The sequence below is a fragment of the Perca flavescens genome, chromosome 7, assembly GCF_004354835.1.
Source record: "Perca flavescens isolate YP-PL-M2 chromosome 7, PFLA_1.0, whole genome shotgun sequence".
In the NCBI taxonomy this organism is placed as follows: Eukaryota; Metazoa; Chordata; class Actinopteri; order Perciformes; family Percidae; genus Perca; species Perca flavescens.
In genome coordinates, this window is record NC_041337.1 from 5429355 (window position 1) to 5451042 (window position 21688).

General features: G+C 40.8%; 1 protein-coding gene across 1 annotated transcript in view; it reads left to right on the plus strand.

Annotated features, from left to right (window-relative positions):
* Positions 1-21688, plus strand: part of cables2b (Cdk5 and Abl enzyme substrate 2b) — a 43347-nt gene that overhangs the window by 12793 nt on the left and 8866 nt on the right. The window contains exons 2-3 of the mRNA XM_028583225.1: positions 13607-13699; positions 20711-20788. Coding sequence (XP_028439026.1) covers positions 13607-13699; positions 20711-20788 — 171 coding nt within the window. The remainder of the gene's footprint in view (positions 1-13606; positions 13700-20710; positions 20789-21688) is intronic.

The following is a 21688-nucleotide window of genomic DNA, read 5'->3' on the forward strand; positions in this document are numbered from 1 at the left end:
GTACATAGAACATGGACATTTTTTTTTCATGTCATCATGTTTATTAAAAGCTTTGATTACTAAATGGTTTGCTTGGCTCCACAACATTATACAATACGAAGGAGAATGCATGAAACAGTTACAGAATCTAAACTATTTTTATCGTGCAAAAGTAGTAAATACACTTAAATTAAATAAATACACATACCAACAACTTTAAAATTGCTTCCTTTTCAAAACATAATAGTTGGAAGTAGGGCTGCGGCTATCGATCATTTTTGTAATTGAGTATTCTACCGATTATTTCATTGATTAAAGGTGCAGTAGGTAAGCCTTATAAAACTAACTTTCTGTCATATTTGCTGAAACTGACCCTATGGTCCAGTACAACTACATGAAGCAGATCATTTAAAAACCTAGATATTATAGAAAAGAGAGATGATAAAGACTGTAGCGTTTGTGTTTACATTCGGGCGCCATCTTAGAAAACAGTCATGGGCAGTCGAACCACGAACGCCGTGCAACCAGTAACCAGTAACATTTTCTATAATCTAACCTAGGGGTTAATAACATATGTGTACCGAGTCGACCGTTCTCTGGGACCTGTTTTCATGCTAATCAAATGTGTCTCTAGCTTTAAACACGCTACCGCAAACTGTTGGTTAGCTGCTTTCGGGGCACTTGGTGAATCACTATTTCTACACCACTAACAAGGCTTAAAATAGCACCACACTTAAACAGTAGCATAATAAGGGTCCCTACATGCAAACCGAAGCATTGAGAACTTTGTACGTGTTTACGATGGTTTATTAAAAAGATAGATTATAAAGACCGTAGCGTTCGTATTTACATTCGGGCGCCATCTTAGAAAACAGTCAGGAGCAGTCCAACCAATGCTTCGGTTTACATGTAGGGACCCTCATTATGCTACTGTGGTGCTATTTTGAGCCTTGTTAGTAGTGTAGAAATAGTGATTTACCAAGTGCCCCGAATGCTAGCGTTAGCAGCTAACCAACGGTTTGCGGTAGCGTGTTTAAAGCTAGACACACATTTGATTAGCATGAAAACAGGTCCCAGAGAACGGTCGACTCGGTACACATATGTTATTAACCCCTAGGTTCATTTTGCGCCGGAACTGTCCTTTTTAAAGGGGGTCTTTGACCGCCAGATAAATGTGTTGCATCTCGCTCTCTCTCTCTGCCCCATTTCCTGTCATCTGTCTGTAATAAAACCATAACAAGTTATATTTACAGCTAGCTTATCTGTAAAGTATTTTGCTCTTTGAGCCTGCTCTGTTTCTCATGGTGTCCCTCTCTTATTTTCTCCCAGCAGTGTAAACAGCGCTTTAAGGTTTGGTTTTTCAAACTTGACTCAACCTTTCTTTCATTCTCTCTCTCTGTCTCTCTCTCTCTCTCTGTCTCCCTCTCTTTTGTTTCTATCACTCTACCTTTCTTGTTCACTTGACAGCTTTGGAGTCCTTTTTGGAGTTCATTTTCCTTCTCCCTAATCTTTCTCTTTTCTTTATCTCGCTACCTCACATATGGGTTGAAGCAACACAGTCTCACTCCCTACTCGTCAAATGTATGACGCGTGGTCAAGAACCCTGGCGTCAAGTTTCAACGAAAGAGGGGTACCCTTGACGTTATTTTTCGACGAGGGGGTCCGTCAGATAGACATTCATGTTATACCCTCACCGTCAAATACCAACGAAAGAAAAAACGAAATCTGTGACAGTTATTATTGGTATTTTTAGCCCAATAACCGCTGTTTTAATCAACATTATTCACGAGATATTATCATGGTTTATATGTATTTCTTTTAATGTTATTATTTCGGTCTATTTCGGCCAGGGAAGCTGGGTTGCTTTTTTGTTTTATTTATATTTTTTAAACTGTAACGCTACATCTATCAACATTTATTTAGCTGTTATCATGGTATGCATTTCTTTATAATAATAATATGAATAATAATTTTAATAATATTACTTCGGTCGTATTACCAGTGAAATATTACAGTATATGCTGTAATACAGAACATTACGATTTGACCCGAGCTGGATGCATTCAAAGCCGATAGGCTAAGCCCCGAATGCAATGCGGCCATTCATTTCAAAAAATCGGGCAGCGATCAGCTGGTCTTTAACGCCAGGATCGCTTCAATATACATATATACAGTCAGTGGTTGTGTCACCAGCAACAACACGATGCTCAGTTTTGTTCCAGTAAGTTATGAACCATAATAACGTTTAAACGAATCCGCGGAAAACTCCGGAAGTGACGTAGTACGTCCCGCTCAGCGGATAAGATGATAAAAATATATAATATTCGTAATATTGATGTTTTTTTGTAACGTTGCATTTGAGGAGTTACACAATAAAGACAGCAATAATAATAAAATACAGTTTCATGTATTTGTCTCATATATTGTGTGCTCGGCTTGACTGAAGCTCCTGAAAGTTTTTGTGCTAATATTCATCAGCGTTTCACCATTTCCAGGCGAAGACTACCTTGAAATGTCTGCAGTGTTTTGTCTACTGAAATAGCAATATCAGAGTGGTTGATCAGTCTCAACACTCACGTACAAGCAGATATCGTACATTTTGTCTGGATTCTGGCCCTACATGTTTTGTCAAACTCTGTCCCCTGTCTCATTCTTTCTCACACACACACACACACACACACACACACACACACACACACACACACACACACACACACACACACACACACACACACACACATCAACACACATCAACACACATCAACACACATCAACATTGACTGAAAGTAAGTTGGAGTTGTGAGCTGCTCCGTTCCCAAAAGGTTGTGCTGAACTTGTTGCCTGAAGCAGAAAATGTATCAAATTCGTCACATAACGCTGATTTGACACACCCTCTGTACACACACACACACACACACACACACACACACACACACACACACACACACACACACACACACACACACACACAAGATGGAATCTGACTGACATCATCTGTATTTCTTGGTTGTGTGCATGTCTAAACCTGCATGCCTCTCCAGAGTGAAAACAGAGCTGAAGCCCACTCCCTTCCACACCCTGAACACACACAAGATTCATCTCTTTCTTTGATTCTGTACAATTTTCCTTCAGACCATGTCCTCACGAATATGGCTAAATCATGAAACGTCCTTCACCTTCACCTGCGGTCCTGTCTGCACACAAACCTTTTCATCAGGGCCGGGCAATATATCGATATTATATTGATAGATATATATTGTGATATGAGACTAGATACCGTCCTAGATTTGGGATATCGGAATACATATAGTGATATGACACAAGTGTTGTCTTTCCTGGTTTTACAGGTGCATTACAGTGAAGTGATGTCATTTTCTGAATTTACCAGTAGCTGTTCTATTATTTGCCTTTACCCAACTTAGTAATTGTACCCCCATTATTGTTGATTATTTATCCAAAATCCCATTGTGTTAATATTTCCTGAAACACGAATAGTCAACCCTACAATATATTTGCAATATCGAGGTATCTGGTCCAAAATATTGTGACATTTGGTTTTCTTCGTATTGCCCAGCTCTAACTTCTCTGGTTGTTTTCTCTCTGTCCGCACTGAAAAGGCACTGTTGAACCTTCTGTTGGTTGGAAAATGGTTCGGAAGGAGTGCGACCGGCGGGGTAGTTGTTTTAGACAGGTAACGGCTGGGGGGTGGGGACTTTTCTTCAGGTAAAGGTCCAGTCTGATTCTCTGTGCCCTTGTTCTATTCTAGGCAGCCAGTCACACAATCCAGATGCTGTCATGACTCTGTGTTTTTGCTGTCAGACTTCCAGCTAACCAAGGCTTACCGTAAGCATGGCTGCTGCACTGAGACCCTCCATCTTTATTTACATTTTTTTTGTGAAACAAAAAGTTTGCCATTTGACATTAAGGCTTTATGGAGAAAGTTTCCTAATATATCGACATTGCGACGATATCGTAGACTGGTGAGACTTGGTGCTTTTTACTAAATATTTACACAACTTGATTTTAGATAAATAATCATTAGTAATGTGGATATAATGACTAAGTGGGTAAAGGCAAACATTAGAACGGTTAGAACAGTCTAAGTTCAAAAAATTATATCATTTCACTGTATTGCAGCCTTAAAAACATGGCAAAGACAACACGTAGATATGACGATATCCAAAATCTAGGACGATGTCTAGTCTGATACCACGATGTCGATATAATATCGATATATTGCCCAGCCCTTGTTGACATACTAAGTGTAAAGACCTCACTCTCTTACAACATGAGCATGATAGTTCATTGTGGATTATACTTTAGAAAACCATCAGAGAACTTTTGACCGATTTTTAATACGGTTTAAATGTACGGCCATCAGTGTAACCACCACAGTCTTCCTGTGACCCGTGTGGTCTGGTTAGAGAACGGATGCTCATCACTGTACCACACACACACACACACACACACACACACACACACACACACACACACACACACACACACACACACACACACACACACACACAGTCTTCACACATCCAGTTCTCTGAGAACATTTTAATGTCCCAACAGGCTGATGAAGGGACATTTCCTCGGATTGAAGATTCACATCATTATCATTATTTATAAGAAGGCATTTCGTTCTCCAAAGACAGTGCTTCATATTCATACAGCGTGTTTGCATGCACTAACAAATAACTTATAACCAGATATAATTAATTAATCTGGTCTGTCACATAAACACCTTACCCAGGTAATGTCACATTCGGATTATAATCAAAAGTGTGTGTTTGTGTTCTTACAAATCGGCACCTGCACATACCGTGTGGCCCTGCTTCTCACCCACTCTCATTTCTGACCCTTATATTGTGTTATTGTGTGTTTGTGTGTGTTTGTGTGTGTCTGTGTGTGTACACTCAAATAACTTCCATTATAACCAGATTTAATTAATTAATCTGGTCTGTCACATAAAACCTTAGCCAGGTAATGTCACATTAGGATTATTGTGTGTGTGTGTGTGTGTGTGTGTGTGTGTGTGTGTGTGTGTGTGTGTGTGTGTGTGTGTGTGTGTGTGTGTGTGTGTGTGTGTGTGTGTGTGTGTGTGTGTGTGTGTGTGTGTGTTTCATATAAACTCTATCCTCATCATTGGATTACAGCTCTGTAAGCTCTGCAATCATCCACCACTTCCCTAAAACCCTATATGTGGAGCCCTTTGAAGCTGAAGCAGAAGTTTTAATCAATCTTGTGTGTGTGTGTGTGTGTGTGTGTGTGTGTTTTTTTTGTTTTTGTTTTTTTAACACACTACACATTTTAATCCTCCTTTCTGTACAGCCAGAACTTGCGACTTTTGTGCTCACACTGTACGGATGAGTTGACCGGCCAGTGCCATCAACAATCTTGACAAAAAGAGAGAAATGCAGCACCACTTTCTGCAATTCTTCTATCAGCTGAACGTAAGCTGTTCTGCAGCGAATATCCCAGGAACCTCAGTAGCCACAACATCAAATATACTACTCCAGTTATATCAGAACAAGCTCCCTACAGTTCAGAACGGCTCTTGACTGCAGCCATGTGAAAAATTGGTCTGTGGAACTGCTGAAACGGCAAGGTAAGCCAACTCCAATTTCAGACATGTCAAAAGTCCAACTGAAAAACATGTTATTAACAAAGCGTTAAATCACGTCATGATGACGTGATTTATTTCACTATAAAACAAGTTATTGATTTTAATATCATTGCTGTGTGTGTGCAGAATGATACTTTAATGTCATTTAAAACATGTGTGGTTGAAGAAATGTGAAGTTGGGCTGTTTCAAAAACTGCCTTGCCTATGATAATGACAAGAGGAAGAAATATAGCCAGAGACAGAAAATGCAGCAAGTGACGAGAGGGGGAAAAAAAGGAACCAATGGTAAAAAAACCAGAGAGAACAGGCCAAAAAAAGGTCCAATAAATGCTTTTATACTATTTTAAGCATTCTGACAGTTCTGACAGTGTGTTTGCACTGGTTTATTTTAAGCTGAAACAACAGCAGCTATTACAAGTGTGACTCTGATGCTGTTCACGACTCAAACTGAATAAAAATGACTCTGCGTCCTAGAAAAATCCATCACTGCAGTCCCCCAAAACCATGCAGGCCTGCAACTGGTTCTTGGCCCTGACCTGCAGAGTCCCGCTCTCCTCTGTGATTTATTGGAGCTGCTGTCAGTGCTGGAAGGTCATGTCTGTCTGAATCACATCTCACTGCCAACAGTGCTGCAGGGATGAGTCCGAAAACCTGCAAATGAGTTTGCATTTTTGCACTTCCGGTTCCCTCGTCCTTGTATGTGCAAAAAACATACTTGGCAATAAAGCCCTTTCTGATTCTGATTGAAGGCAATGGGTTTTTTGAATAGATTAACGCATAGATTTTCACTTTTTATCCTGCGGCATAAATTACGCCTGTAAATACGGCAATAAAGACGCTAGTAAATATGCCAGTAAATATGCTACTTAACAAAATTCTAGAGAAATCTAGACTCACCCTAGCGGCAGCAAATGTAATTTGCAGCCAGGGGGTCTAGCAACTCTCTGTTGGCTCTGCCTGGTTGGAGCGCTATCCTTTTGCGTGCAGAGGGAATTTGAAAGACAACCGTTTATCCCGCCACTCGGATTGAGCCCTGTCAATGGTGAGTTCCCAGACCCAACATCTTGATGTGGGTCTGGCTTGTCAGTCTAAACAAGTGACTAAATTAGAATACAAACGTCATCATGGCGAACACGCAAAATCTGTTGGAAGTGTTTGGAAGCTAGCGGTGGTGACATAGTCATGCGACCGTGGTGTAGTTTGATTTTGGCTTAATGTTAGCTTTTTACTTCCGGCGATTGCATTTACGCTTAAAAAAAAATATGAAAGTGGTGTTCATTTGTGAAGATTATCTTGCTGAACAAAATATGTAGGTACCATACACTTTTGTTTGCCTCAGAGTTTATTTTACATAATAATCCAATGGCCAAAAGCCAATGGGAAAAATCCCATTTGTTTATACGTTTAGGCAGCACGGGCGATGTTAATTTTTGGTTCGGCCTACAGAAATACGTCCTCTCTGCAACATTCTATTGTGAAACTTGTAGAAGTTACTCTAATATTTTAATCAAGTACTATTAATTACTATTAATCAGAAGTGGAAGAAGTGTTCAGATCATTTACTTCAGTTGAAGTAGCAATGCCAAAGCGTAGAAAGTCCTGCATTCAAAATGTTAGGTAAGTACACAAGTATTAGCATCACAACATACACAAAGAACTAAAAGTACTCATTATGCAGTATGGCCCATTTCAGTATAATATATATCATATCATATATTATAACCATGGTTATTGTTTTCTATGACAAAAATTGAGATATTTAGTTGAGGTATTTAGTTTGAAAATGTTTTTTTTAATTATTTTAATTAACCGATGAATCAAATTCATTGTCGGTATTTTGTACTGATCAGATAATGATAAACTCAATAGTCAGTCACTAGATTTATCCACCAAAAACAAAAGTTTCAGCTGTATAACCTGCTGTTTTCTTTCATTAATGCTATTTAAATATTCATGTATAGTTCTTCCATAGTTCTTGCATTTGTTGTTAGATAGCAACAGAAATGATTTCAGAAAGTCTGAAGCTACTACCTGCTTAAACATTGTGAGCTTTTGTGGAGAAGGGGCATCATCCAAACCGAATGTCTCTGCAACGTAAAAAAGCTTGTTGGCCTTTTTTAGTTCATAGCACAGAGATGAAGATATTTACAGAATAATGTCACATATTTCAGAAAATCCTTCCAAGTCTAAAAGTAGGTTATCTCATCCTCCTCATCATCATACTGTGCAGCACGGCAGACTGGATTTTTCTGTTCCCACAAAAACAGAAACTTTCCACAACATCCCAGAGAGATGTTGCCGGCTGGTTCTCATGGAAATGTGCCGCTGGTCAGACTTTTTTTTTTTTCTTTTTTGTAATGAGGCTGCAGATCCACAGCTCAGATACTGGGACAGATTTAGAAAGACTGGGAGAGCACTGGCGCCAGCTATCACGCTTTTATCCAGATATTGTTGATGCTTATGACAACAGCGTTTTCCCAACAGAAGCATCCCAAGCTGAGAAAATAATTTAAAGAGAACAGCTATTTGTGGCAGTCTATCTAGTGGAATTCACTATCATAAACCTATCCTGGTCACTGTTGCTAATCTGACGTTTTGGTCTTAGTCGACTAAGATTTCTTTAGTCGATTAGTCATTTTTTATGCTTATTCATGCTTAATTACTTATTTCCAAGAAACTTCTGAGTACATTTATGGTAAACACAAGATTTAAAGTGGTGCTTTTGCAGGATTAATTGTGGAGAAACTCAGTTTTACAGATGGTTAATTAACTACATTTATATTGTGCTTTTCTAGTCTTAACCACCTCTCAAAGCGCACAGCTCTGTCAATTAAATGAACTAATCGATTAGTCGACAAAATCGTATAAGTGTTAGTCGACTAAGAATTTCTTTAGTCGAGGACAGCCCTAGTAGCTGCCAATCATGAGATGAGTTAACTACTGATTACTGCAGCACTAAAAGACACTGGTCATTATTCAGCTATGTAACCTCGGGAGTGGGGCTGGGTTATGGTACAAGCACCTAAAGTCTGCATTGGATGTCTTGTTGGATTTCTAGTGTTTACTTATTCTTGTATCATATAGTTCCTAATTTTATAGGGGTTTCCCGGTTTTGAAAATCGATTTGAAATGAGCTTTCAATTTCAGCTATCAAAAGCAGGATTCGTGATTCCTTCATTATGTGTTCATGTGCACCTCGTTAAACTAATGGAGCATTCAATTGCACTTTGTTGAACTTTGAGAAACTGAAAGTGCCCTTCTTCCATCGAGTGGCTCATTGCAGTCACTGCTGAAAAGAAAATGTTTAAATCGAAAATTGAATAGATTTGTGACCTCAAAATCTAAAGTTTAATTGAAACGTAGACTTGGAGAATTGTGACACCCCTATCGGATAAAATGATAATTTTGCCAACACGAGGCAATTTAATGTTGGCAAAGGTGTTGTGTGGCTGCTTTTGTTTAGACAACGTTCAGCATATGCGACGGAAGTCTATGTTTGTTTAATAAAAACCATAGACTGTAAATTAGTGGACAGAGCATGTGTGACGTCACCCGTTGGTTTGTGGAGATCTGCTACGAGTCGTGGAGTTTGCCGTTACGGGCGCAGCCATCCTGGTCGCGGATGTGACTATTTTAGACGAGAGGGAGTAGTGAGAGAGGAGCTGCTTACACTCTACGTTACGTTACACACTGTGTCCCTGTGAAACGTCATCTCGTGTTGCCAAAGTACTGTCCCAATACACAAGTTACCATTTCGCCAAGAACAGTTAAAATTCCCGGATGTATTCTTGACACGCCCATTTACCGAGGATACATCGGTTGGTAACTTGTATGAACTTCGCAGCAGCTGTATCCCAACATTCATTTCGGCATTCAATGATGGTTGGATTTCCAATACATAGACAGACCAACAACGGGACAATTTTAACAATTTTCTCCATCTTATTCATCACTAAATTCACTTCTGAGAACATTTTGTGCGAGAAAACGGTTTAGATTTTGAATATAGGCAGTCTTGCAAAAATCTTTGCCGAATTGACAATTTGCTCCAAAGTTTTCGGAGTGCATTGTCTTAAACTGTTAACGTTTTCTGTGCTTGTGAACTTGCGAGTTTATTCTTCCAAGAACAACCAGCAAGAACGTTCTCCCCACGAACACAAGTCCGTACTTTGCATTCTTGGTATTGAGAAACGCCCACTGTCACTGGCAATCACATCATAGCCACGCCCAAAAACACCCCCTGCTTTATCGCCAATTTTAAAATCAATGATACCATAATTCAAAAAATGTACATCATTTTGTGTTGCAGAAGACTTCAAACGATTGAGACCATAAACTCATTATGAAAATGTTTACTGAGGTAGTAAATCCAGTGAGAAGTGGGTCACTTTCTCATAGACGTGTCTCCCCCTGCTGGAATTCAGATAGAATGCAGGTTTAAGGCACTTCCGCATTTGCAGCACTTCGCCGAACCGGATGCTTTGTCCATTAATATTATACAGTCTATGGTAAAAACAGATGTCTGTAGAGAAACCTGCTCATATTTCTCAAAGCAAAAATTATGGTATCAAAACATTTTAAACAAAAACCAGCCCTACTTGTTACTACTTGCCTATGTTAGCATGGTTGCACAAACTGAGGGTCAGGTTGCATATAGAGGGTCAGGTTGTACCAGGCTAGGCACTGCAGCAGAGACCACTGTGTTGGCTGTGATAACGATTTAAACATTGGACCCTAAATGGCTCCCTGTGTGGACCTGGGTCGCCCTACTTGTTTTTATTATCTTAAACACCAGGCACTATCATCATAATGCTCACCACCACTATCATAAACTGCCACGGGCATTGCCCAATGGGCTCTTTCCATTCCCACACAATGGGAACATTCCACAACATTCCAGAATGCTGCCGAATGACGGTTCCCATTGGAAATATGAAGGCTGAGAAGATTCCATCATGTGACTCTGGTTACAGTAGATACTAAAGATAGAATCATTCAAAAATAGACTCTTTGGTTTTAAAATACTGCAGAGGTGACAGCTGAGACTGGGGAGGCTGACTGATCCACATCTTCACTGGAACAGTTCAAAATCTACATTCCAATACTGTGACACCGTTGACATCATCTTTGTGGTGTCGTGGGGTTCATTACCAGATCTGAATGTGGTGCTTTAATTTGACGCTGTGCTCCATTTCCATCAGAACATCTAGGCCCTAATTCAATCTTGCATATTTTCCCCAGCACTGACAATGACTCACAGAATCAAGATTCTTGTTACTCTGTGTTTCGGAAACGAGCACGAGTTTTTCAGTTGATTGATGAAACGATCAGTGCAATGGTGACTCGCCACATTATTCAAATTATAAATAAACCCTTGATGGCAGTGTCCGCGCAAAACGGTGGCTCCAGAAAGAAGCCCTCACTTTCCAGAGGGACACAAACCAGCTTGACTCAAACCAGCTGATGGCATGGCTGCGACTCAGCTGGTTGAGTCTCCAGAGGCTGATTTTAGGACGTAAGAGACATCACCGGTTTCAACAGCCAATAGAAATGTCAGCTTATAAAGTCAGCTACAATAAAATGATTAGGGCTGTCCTAGACTAAAGAAATTCTTAGTCGACTAACACTTATACAATTTTGTCAACTAATCGATTAGTTGATTTAATTGACAGAGCTGTGCGCTTTGAGAGGTGGTTAGGACTAGAAAAGCACAATATAAATGTAGTTAATTAACCATCTGTAAAACTGAGTTTCTCCACAATTAATCCTGCAAAAGCACCACTTTAAATCTTGTGTTTACCATAAATGTACTCAGAAGTTTCTTGGAAATAAGTAATTAAGCATGAATAAGCATAAAAAATGACTAATCGACTAAAGAAATCTTAGTCGACTAAGACCAAAACGACCGATTAGTCGACTAATCGACTAAGAGGTGGCAGCCCTAAAAATGATCCATAATCCATTTTATTTTCTATTACAAACTGTTAACGGGGGCTCAACGTGCGCCTGCAGGAACGTACGGTCGAGGCGAGCTAGAGAGTGACTGAAGAGAGGGAGCGCCTAGGACAAAGCCGTGAATGAGAGAAATAAAACGTGTTTTTGCCGATTCATCACTAGAAATGGAACTGTAGCGAGCATCTCACAATCACTTCCCTTATCCACATTAATATTGAACGATATATTTAGCTGCCAAAAAGCCTGTAAGTCGGAAGTTAAGACGTAACTTCGCTCTGAACTGGGCTTCACAGAGCATGACCTTAGTCAGCTTTTGATGCAAAACGGAACTCAGATTCAAGTGTTTGCACAAAGTCCTCACAGTCCAGCAGACTTCTGTATTCTGCACTAACAGCTCTCTGATCACGTCTTCCCGCTGGTTGTACCACACGCAGGCTTGTCACAGTGATGGTACCACTGGTGGCGTAGAGTGCATGAGCCTAAACTGCCACGTGCCGATGGGAATCGCTGCCAATCGAGTCATGACACCACTGTAGTCTCTGACGTATCATCATGTGAATTTCAGTGAAATGTTACACTAATTTAAAGAACTCTATGACTATATATGATAACTGTTTGGCTTTTTTAAAGAAATAAATACTGTACGTTTAGGGTGGAATTTCCTTGAGAAATACGGTCAGCGAGAATTGTGTGTATTGTCGTTTCGGGGTGGAATGTTAAAGGACCAGCAGACGGCAGAACTTCCTGTTAAGTCAATGTGACTGAATGAGGAGGCTCATCTAACTACCCAGATGTCACTACTGAGTCTCATGCACGCACACACACACACACACACACACATACAGCTCCCTCAAACATCGGCTTCACTACTTTCCATGTGTGGTGTGGAATCACCAGGTCAGCCATTAAAAACAGTAACAGATGCTGCGTGCGTGCGTGGAGTACAGTGATGAGCAGAAGGTTTGGGTTCCAATCTGCTTTTGGTGTGTGTGGATTTAAATTGTTCAGTTTAAAACTGTATGTGTCGTCATGTTGTCCTTCACACATCCCAGGGAATGGTGCACGGCTTCTTGCCTGCTGGTAACAAAGTAACGCCATTCTTGTTTCGATTATTGAAAGAAAAAACAGACAAAACATGAAGAAAAAAATGTGTTTGTGTGTGTGTGTGTGTGTGTGTGTGTGTGTGTGTGTGTGTGTGTGTGTGTCTCTCTCTCTGCTGGTGTTTTTATGTTATGTAACTGCTGTGATGTCACTGAGCTCAGCTTCTTAGCCTGCTTTCACTGCTGTTGTCTAAATCCACAAGGTCGACACAACCGGGCTCATAATCTGACCTTCGACACACACACACACACACACACACACACACACACACACACACACACACACACACACACACACACACACACACTTTATCAGTGGGTGTTTGGTACAGCTTGGAAACAAAGAAAATGTTTCTTTTTAATCACATGAAGAAATAAATTCCATAAAAATACTACTCTGTCATTTTTTTTTAACATTACCATATCATTTGTAACAGTCCCTCATTGAGAGGTTTGTGTGTGTGTGTTAATGTTAAAGAAGAGGTGTATGCTCTTTTTTTTATTTCTTTTTTTTTACTCAAATGTGTCTGATGCTGCAATCGATTAATCTTGCGATAATTTCCTGGATGAATGGATTAGTTGTTGTCAGAACATGGTGAAAAATGTGGATCAGTGTTTCCCAAAGCCCAATATGACGTCCTGAAATGTCTTTGTTTTGTCCACAATTCAAAGATATTCGGTTTACTGTCACAGGAGTGAAGAAACTAGAAAATATTCGCATTTAACAAGCTGCAAATGGAGAGATTTTCTCAAACCGAAGGAATCGATTGCCAAAATAGTAATTGGTCATTTAATAGTTGACAACTAATCGATTCATCAATACATTTTTGCAGTTTCAAATGTGTCCTCTGGAATCCTAATTTATGATATTCTGAACTGAGAGCGATGCTCTTCATTAATCCCTTTTCTCTACCTGTCTCTTTCTCTTTCTCTCTCTGTGTAGGACTCGTAACCTGTCCGGCTCTCCCAGACCTCGACACACCAAGAAGATCCACTTCATCAAAAACATGAAACAGTACGACACGAGAGGCAGCAGGTAGGACACGTTCATCTGTAGTTACAGGTTTACACACAACACACAACAGTGTTGATACAGTGGCACTCCTAAGTTTATGAACCCATACTAAAGTTGACTAAAAAGAAGAATAAAAAAAAATCATCTTTTGGAAACTGATCCTAAAAAAAAAAAAAAAAAAAAAGGAAAAAGAGGAAAAATCCAACATTTAAGGACATACATTTTCTTTGTGAATGAATAATGTATCGTTAATAAATAAATGTTCTTCCTTAAAATACAGGGGGCATAAGTCAGTACACCCCTATGTTAAATTCCCATAGAGGCAGGCAGATGTTTATTTTTAAAGGCCAGTTATTTCATGTATCCAGGATACTATGCATCCTGATAAAGTTCCCTTGGCCTTTGGAATTAAAATAGCCCCCCCACCTCATTAAATACCCTTCACCATACCCTGAGATTGGCATGGGGTACTTTCAATAAAGTAAAGACCTGCTTCATGTAGTTCTACTCAAACATAGGGTCAGTTTCAGCACATATGACAGAAAGTTAGTTTTGTAAGTAGGGTTGGGCGATGTCCCCTTAATTGGAAGTTGACGAGGTTTATAGTAGAACCATAGACATTATATAAAAATGGACCAACAGATCCCGTTGCTCTGGACGGAGACCAGTGAAGGATATTAGAAGTCACTTTTCCGGTGCTGGCTGAGCGTTACTGAGCAGCCTCCAACTGAGAGAGACAACGTAGATGTGACGTGAGCAACGTGTCTGAAAGTTGTAAGTCTTCTGGTAGCTGTGCCAAGAGAAATCTCAATCATTCCCAATCTTACAGAGACGGAGAGTGTAGGTATATGTAAGGAGATAACATGGGCACATGCTAATTATTGCTAACTCAAATGATAGTTAACATTAGTAATTAAACCTAAACAGCTAACGTAAGTCAAAACTGCCTGCAAGCTTCTCCTGTACTATACGGTAATTCCTCTACTATGCGACAGTAAGTCGCGTGGTTATGACACAAATTTTTACAAAAACGTCTGCTACGGAGACATAACGTGAGGTACAAGGTAAGTTATTCGCTGTCAATGTGATGTCAAAATGAATGGCAGTCAATGGGATGCTAACAGGAGGTGATCGCTTTGTAGCATCAAAATGGCGCCATATGAGGTTCAAGTTCTGAAGCGAAGCTTACCCTCTTGAGTAGAACATGGCGATGGACAGTGATATTGTCATCGCCGGGGGGGTTGGGGGTAAGCACTTTCTATTGTACTATATCTCTCGCTATGCTGCCCTGCTGGTAGGGGCAGTTTTTTACAACTTGACCTACTTTCACTTAACTACGGTGCAGTAAAGTCAATGAGATGTCCGTAATCTGCATGATGACGGTACAGCACTATTAACCTAATATACCATCATTACCGAGATTAATCTACATTCTCCGTTATGTTTGCACTGAATAACGCATTCAATAAACAGAAACTGAACTCTTGCAGCGCACGCGAACAGATTCGCAATATTAGCTCATACTTAAAATAGCACCCTTGTACATCGTCCCGTACCTACAGGACCTCAGAATTACTTATTGATGCACGCGCACAGTAGTGTCCACTAACTTTGTCCAATGAGGGGAGAAAGGAAAGTGTGATAGCGTTCCACGTTAACACGTTTTTTTTCTCTCTCTCTCTCGCTCAAGACCACTGTGTCCTACGTTACTAGCAGGTAGAGCGAGCTGCAACTGACAGGGAGGGAGAGAGAGTGTATCCCTGCAGCCAATCAAGTCTGCTCAAAGCGATTGTCTTTGTCACAAATAGGTTGCACGTAAGGGGCGACAAAGTAGCTTCCACTCAAGGCACCCTGCGCAGCACAGCGCAAAGCCCGACGCAAGTGTCTTGGCCACTTTAAGACCGACGCACTTGTCAATTTCCCGTCAGCGTGTGTCAGACAGGGTGGGGGGGGCTTGGCATCGCAATGATGCCAAGCCCCCCCCCCCACCCTGTCTCCATCGTGATGTCGGCCAGCCATCACGATGGACGATTGGTATCAGCTGTTTTCACTGTTGATTTGTTTACCTGTTTTTTTAAGGTTAATAAATGCAACATCTTTCCAATAGTCAATGAGTAATCGTGTTAAATAGTCTGGATTTCAATATTGACCAAAATAATCATGATTATGATGTTTTCCATTATCGGTTAGCCCTAATCCAACTGGAGAAAAAAAAAATAACAAAAATGTTTTAAATTAGGACCACAAACTGTATTCCCATGACCTGAAATATTATATCATCTTTTCATAGTCCTTTTTAATGTCTTTTTTTTTTTTTTTTTTTTTTCTTAAATGTCATAGGGGTCCTAACTCAGATGTTTGCATTATGGCTGCAGCGTGCAGAAGTGTGGAGCCTTTCCTCTAGCGGAGGAGGACAGCACAGTGTGGACAGCTCTTCCTCTGTAGTATTCTATTCTTGTCCTTCCTCGCAGGGTGTTCAAATCAGACCTGTGGGTCAGAGGAGCAAAAGCATACTCCGATCAGATAATAATAGACTGAGGGCTGATTATTTTAGAATAGATCCAGCTAAGAGCGGTTGTTTTGTCCAAGTCACCACGGAGAAGAGACCACAGATTCCTGCCTCACACTCTGGGGTCCTAATTTAATTCAATTTTATTCATAGCGTCGAATCAAAACAGGAGTTATCTCAGGACACTTTACAGATAGAGTATGTCTAGACCACAGTCAGCTGTTAAACAAACTGCTGGGCAGTTCAGTGCTTGTGTTTTTTACATTACATGTGATTTAGCTGACGCTTTTATCCAAAGCAACTTACAATTGCTCTATAGAAGTCAGAGGTCACACACCTCTGGAGCAACTATGGGTTAAGTGTCCCTTGCTCAGGGACACATTGGTTGATGTATCACAGTGGGAATCAAACCCAAGTCTCCCACACCAAAGGCGTGTGTCATATCCACTGCGCCATCACCACCCCCAATTTTAAACTTTCTCGGGGCAGCTATCGAGGCAGTGATGTTTGCGGCTTCCTGTGCGGGACTCCAAACACACTGACAGCTGTCACCAATCACCAGCTACATGATTGGCCACCGCAGCACGACGTGGGGTTGCGTCTCTCCAAAAGTTGAATTGGTCTCATCTGTTCGACGCGGGCTGCTGTTGTTTATTTTAGGACCCCCCCCGCGACACCCCCGCTTCAACAATAATTCCAAAAATAGACATTTGGGGTTGTGACCGTGCCATAAGCCTGTAAATAAAGGGAGTTAGAGTTGAACAAAAACAGCCTACGGTTAAAAAAAAAACACTGCTCCGGAGCATGTGTGATAATGAACTTCCAAGATAAATAAAAGTTAAAAACATAAAGTCACTGGTCACTGGATTCTCTCACCCTTACGTAAAACACGTAAGGGTGAGAGAATCCAGTGACCAGTGCATCAATGTAGAGTTTATTTAAAAAAAGCAAATGTATCAGAATATTTCTCAAACGTCTTAGGATGTTTGACTTGTTTCCCCTTGGTTTTCCTTGTGTGTAATCAGTTGTGTAGCTACAGCCCCTGGGCCATGGGTCAAGGTCCCAGCAGGATTAGTCTGGTGTTTTTCTTTAAGGTGATCACGGAGTAATGAGCCCCCCAAGGTCATGAAATATGTGGTAATAAATGGAGGTCTTGAGGGGACAGAATCCCCAGCGGAGTCACGTTTCCAGCAGGCCTGTTGTTATGCCTCTGCCGTTTCCACTGGAGTCCCTGGCCGCTTCCTGCTCTTCACTTTCCCATGCATGGGGAAAAAGCTGTGTGTGTGTGTGTGTGTGTGTGTGTGTGTGTGTGTGTGTGTGTGTGTGTGTGTGTGTGTGTGTGTGTGTGTGTGTGTGTGTGTGTGTGTGTGTGTGTGTGTGTGTGTGTGTGTGTGTGTGTGTGTGTGTGTGTGTGTGTGTGTGTGTGTGTGTGTGTGTGTGTGTGTGTGTGTGTGTGTGTGTGTGTGTGTGTGTGTGTGTGTGTGTCCCAACCCATAACTTGTCTCATGGGATAGATAGAGGAGCACCGGGGGCAGAAGAGGACAGTCAGTTTTTCGCAGTACACACAGTTCTAGAGACGTGTCCAAATTTGTATTCGCAGGAGAATTGTCCTACTGATTATTCATTTTCAGTGTGAGAACTAAACTTTAAACCCCAGCGCTACTGGGGTCAATTACAGCCACAAACGAGGTTGTCTCTATTTATTCTTGGATTGAAGTGTAACGAATCCCCCACTCCTCATGGAAAAAATGTCTCGATTTGATTCATGTCCTGCCTGAAAAAAAAGAATGCAGCGTTGGGATTAATTTATGGCTTTTTTTAATCGTTTTTATCGTATTATTTTTTGTTGTTCAGTAGAAAACTGCATTTTAAAATGTAACTGTCATTCTTTAAAGATGATTATTTTTGGGGCATGTAGGCCTTTATTATATAGGACAGCTGAAGATGTAAAAGGGGAGAGAGAGGGGGAATGACATGCAGCAAAGGGCCGCAGGTCGGAGTCGAACCTGCAGCCACTGCAACAAGGACTGAGCCTTTGTACATGGGGCGCACGCTCTACCAGGTGAGCTATCCAGGCTCCCCGTAACTGTAACTTTATTTATCGCAATATTCGACAACATTACTGCATATCGGATATTGTCCTCGCATCGTGCAGCCCTACATTCACTACTATCTTCTTTTTCTTAATAACTTTATCCCAGTGTGATGTAAACAAACAACAGTAAGCTGCATGTTTGAGTCTTTTCAAAGATCAGATTCTATCATTCACTCTGATGTCAGGGATTGGTGGGAACTGAGATAAGGGAAGTGACTACTAAAGCACATAAACAACCCAATCAGTCACAGTGTGTGTGTGTGCGTGTTTGCGTGCGACTGTGCGTGTGTGCGTGTAGTATATAAGAGAAAATGATTCATCACAAACGTGATCCACTTAAAGATGAGTGTGTTTATGTTTTGAAACACTGTGAATCATCTCCCAGTCTCTTTGGTGCCTGAGACAAATATACTGAGTGTTAACATTTTCCTCTGAGACACAGGCCGTGCAGGCTCTGCTGCGCAGGGCTTTATTATACTCCAGAGTAGCCGTCATAAAAAATAAAATACACTTATACTGTATATACATACTCTGTTCCATTGAAACCCATTACAGTATGACACGTCTTCGTCAAGCAGTCTCTGCTAAAGGTTCAGGTCCATATAAAAACTTTTTACACAACCTATAATGCAGGCAGTGATGCTTATTTATTCTTTATTTAAACGGTCGGCAATTGACTGACACCGAACATGTTTATTTAGTTATTTATTTCATTCACTCATTTTCTCGGTGTTCATTTCTACAATTGGTTAACAATGTAATACATTGTATATCTATAATATGAAATATTCTTGCTTAATGCTATCCACATTTCATTCCAACGCAAAAATTCACTGTATCTGCCGCCATATCTTAGTCTGGCTATCATCCGACCAAGCTCAATCTTTTAAGATTGGACATCAGTCTGGGGAGTCTGCTCTGTATTTTCTACTGCACAAGAGGCGCAATCTACCGGCATAGTTCAAATGACTCTGTACGCAATTGGATAGTCCTTCAACCAATCAGATCAACGATCCGGGTGACGTGGCAGCGACGGCGGCATCAACGGGTTGCTGCCATGGACTGGCTTGGTCGCTTCTCTATCGTCATTGTGTTAAACCCGCCAATAGCGCGCCAGGTGGATAAGCCAGTTTGTGATTGGTTCCCGCAAATTTGTAACGGAAGCCGGAGAGATAAACGTACAGGTTTCCAGCCCGAGCTGCAGGGAGAAATCTAATCGCCGGCAGATCGGGCTGGGTTTACCCGGTCTAGCCGATATCTGTAATCAGTGAATGTCTCCCATCCTATAATTGGTGTTGGTCTCGGTCTCAACAAGGGCCATAAAAGTCGGGCACTGCATTTAATTTCCTGATGAAGAGAGATATGAACCCTCAGGGGGAAAAACACAAACTTGACTTCAATTTTCTGTTCTAAAATGTGGTAGTTTTGTTTTTTTTCGTTGTGGTCTCGTAGCTTCATTTCAGAGCGCAGCCCTTCCTCCAGTTTTATTTCTACTCACTGAACATGTGCCAGATGTCTCGCATGTTTTAGTACAATATTATCATCAAACGCACACCTGTTCCCTGGAGATCTTTACAGATGGAGTCGGCTGTCGAAAAACAACCGTTGAGATTGGAACAGCAACTAAATTAAACCAAGATGAAATCAGTTTTATTGCTTGTTTTTCGCAAGAGGAATGCAATAAAAGGGTGAATGCTATACATGCAGTTCAGAAATAATAAAATAAAGAGCCAATATATTAAGTAACTGCAATAAAGTAGAACAAGGATAGAATACAAAAAAGAAACAGGCTGTGTCAGCAACTGATAGATAAACAGATTGTATGTTAATTAAGTGTGTTTATTGCACATGTAATAAAACTATAAATCAACATTTTAATATAATCTTGTATATATTAAGTCCAGTGGGGCAATATCGCCTAAAATCAATATCATCATTCATGTCACATTCACCCTAGGTAAGACTTAATTAAAGATATGTTATTAAATACACCTGTCCACAAGGAGCTCTTATTAATTCTTTATACTGAATACTGAATTTCTCAGTATTGTCTATCCAAGTTTGATATCATTTACTGCTTTGACTTCAGAAAGGACTGTAGAGTTTTTTTTTTTTTTTTTTTTTTTTTTTTGTACTCGATAAGTAGGCAGCAGCCTGTATGAAGTAAAGACTTCATCGACTATATCAGTATGACTAAATTAGGTCAGTTAGAGACTTAATGCCACTTTTCATTCATTGCACAGCCCTACGCTGGAGTTGGTTTTCTGTGGCTTTCGGCTAAACTGTGTGACAAGGACGGCGGCAGCTCACCAGTGATTTTGCTGCCCACCTCGACAGTATTAATCCCTGTTTTTCACCTGGAAATGGTCAACTGGACAGATGTTTTAGCACCATAACCGCTAATGCTGTGTGTTTGGTTGTCTTTCAGGATCGTGCTGATCTGTGCAAAGAGATCTCTGTGTGCTGCCTTCTCTGTTCTGCCCTACGGAGAAAGCTTCTACCTTAGGTAATCCACACACACACACACACACACACACACACACACACACACACACACACACACACACACACACACACGTACACGTTTGTGCAGGCTGGCCACAGAAAGAAGACAGAGTAGAGGATGTGATTTCCTCTACCCAGAGACATGGAAAAAGGAGAAAGGAGTTACTTATGGAGGAGAACGTGATTTTCCCATGTGGCTCAGAGCCTCCTGACTTGACCTAAGGGCTTTTTAGCGTGTCACACACACACACACACACACACACACACTGACATAATCACACAAAAACTTGCCCACAGATAAACACTTAGTGTTTATAAACTAATGTAAAGATAAACATGGAGCAAAACATACACTTATCATGTTTTCCTATTCTCTCTGACTCTAACACACACACACACACACTGCACATACTCTGATACTGTATCACACAGCTGAAAATACAGATGTTATTACAGTTTTGTAAACTTCTCCTAATCCCGTTCTCTCTATCATGTTCACATGCTCGCTGTGGTATAAGTACTAAAGGAAAAGATTATCGGTTATGTGCATACTGATTATTATAAACGCACATAAAAATGTATCGATCTTTCTCTGTTGTGTCACACACACACACACACACACACACACACACACTCACACACTCACTGAGGCAGCGTGAGTAACATTGCTCCTCTTGGTGTTTTTTTTCTCCCACAGAGGAAGTGAGTTCAGGCATCACATTTCCACTTTTATCTGGTAGCTGATGCTGTGGTTTGTAACTCTGAAAGTTGAGCAAAACATGTGGCTGCGGTGGGAAGTGACGTTTGACCTTTCAAACGTCACCACACGTCTCTCTCTGTCCCCTTAAAATGCTACAGGCAGGCAGGGAGACGTTGGGCGGATGATAAAAGAGAGTTCTGT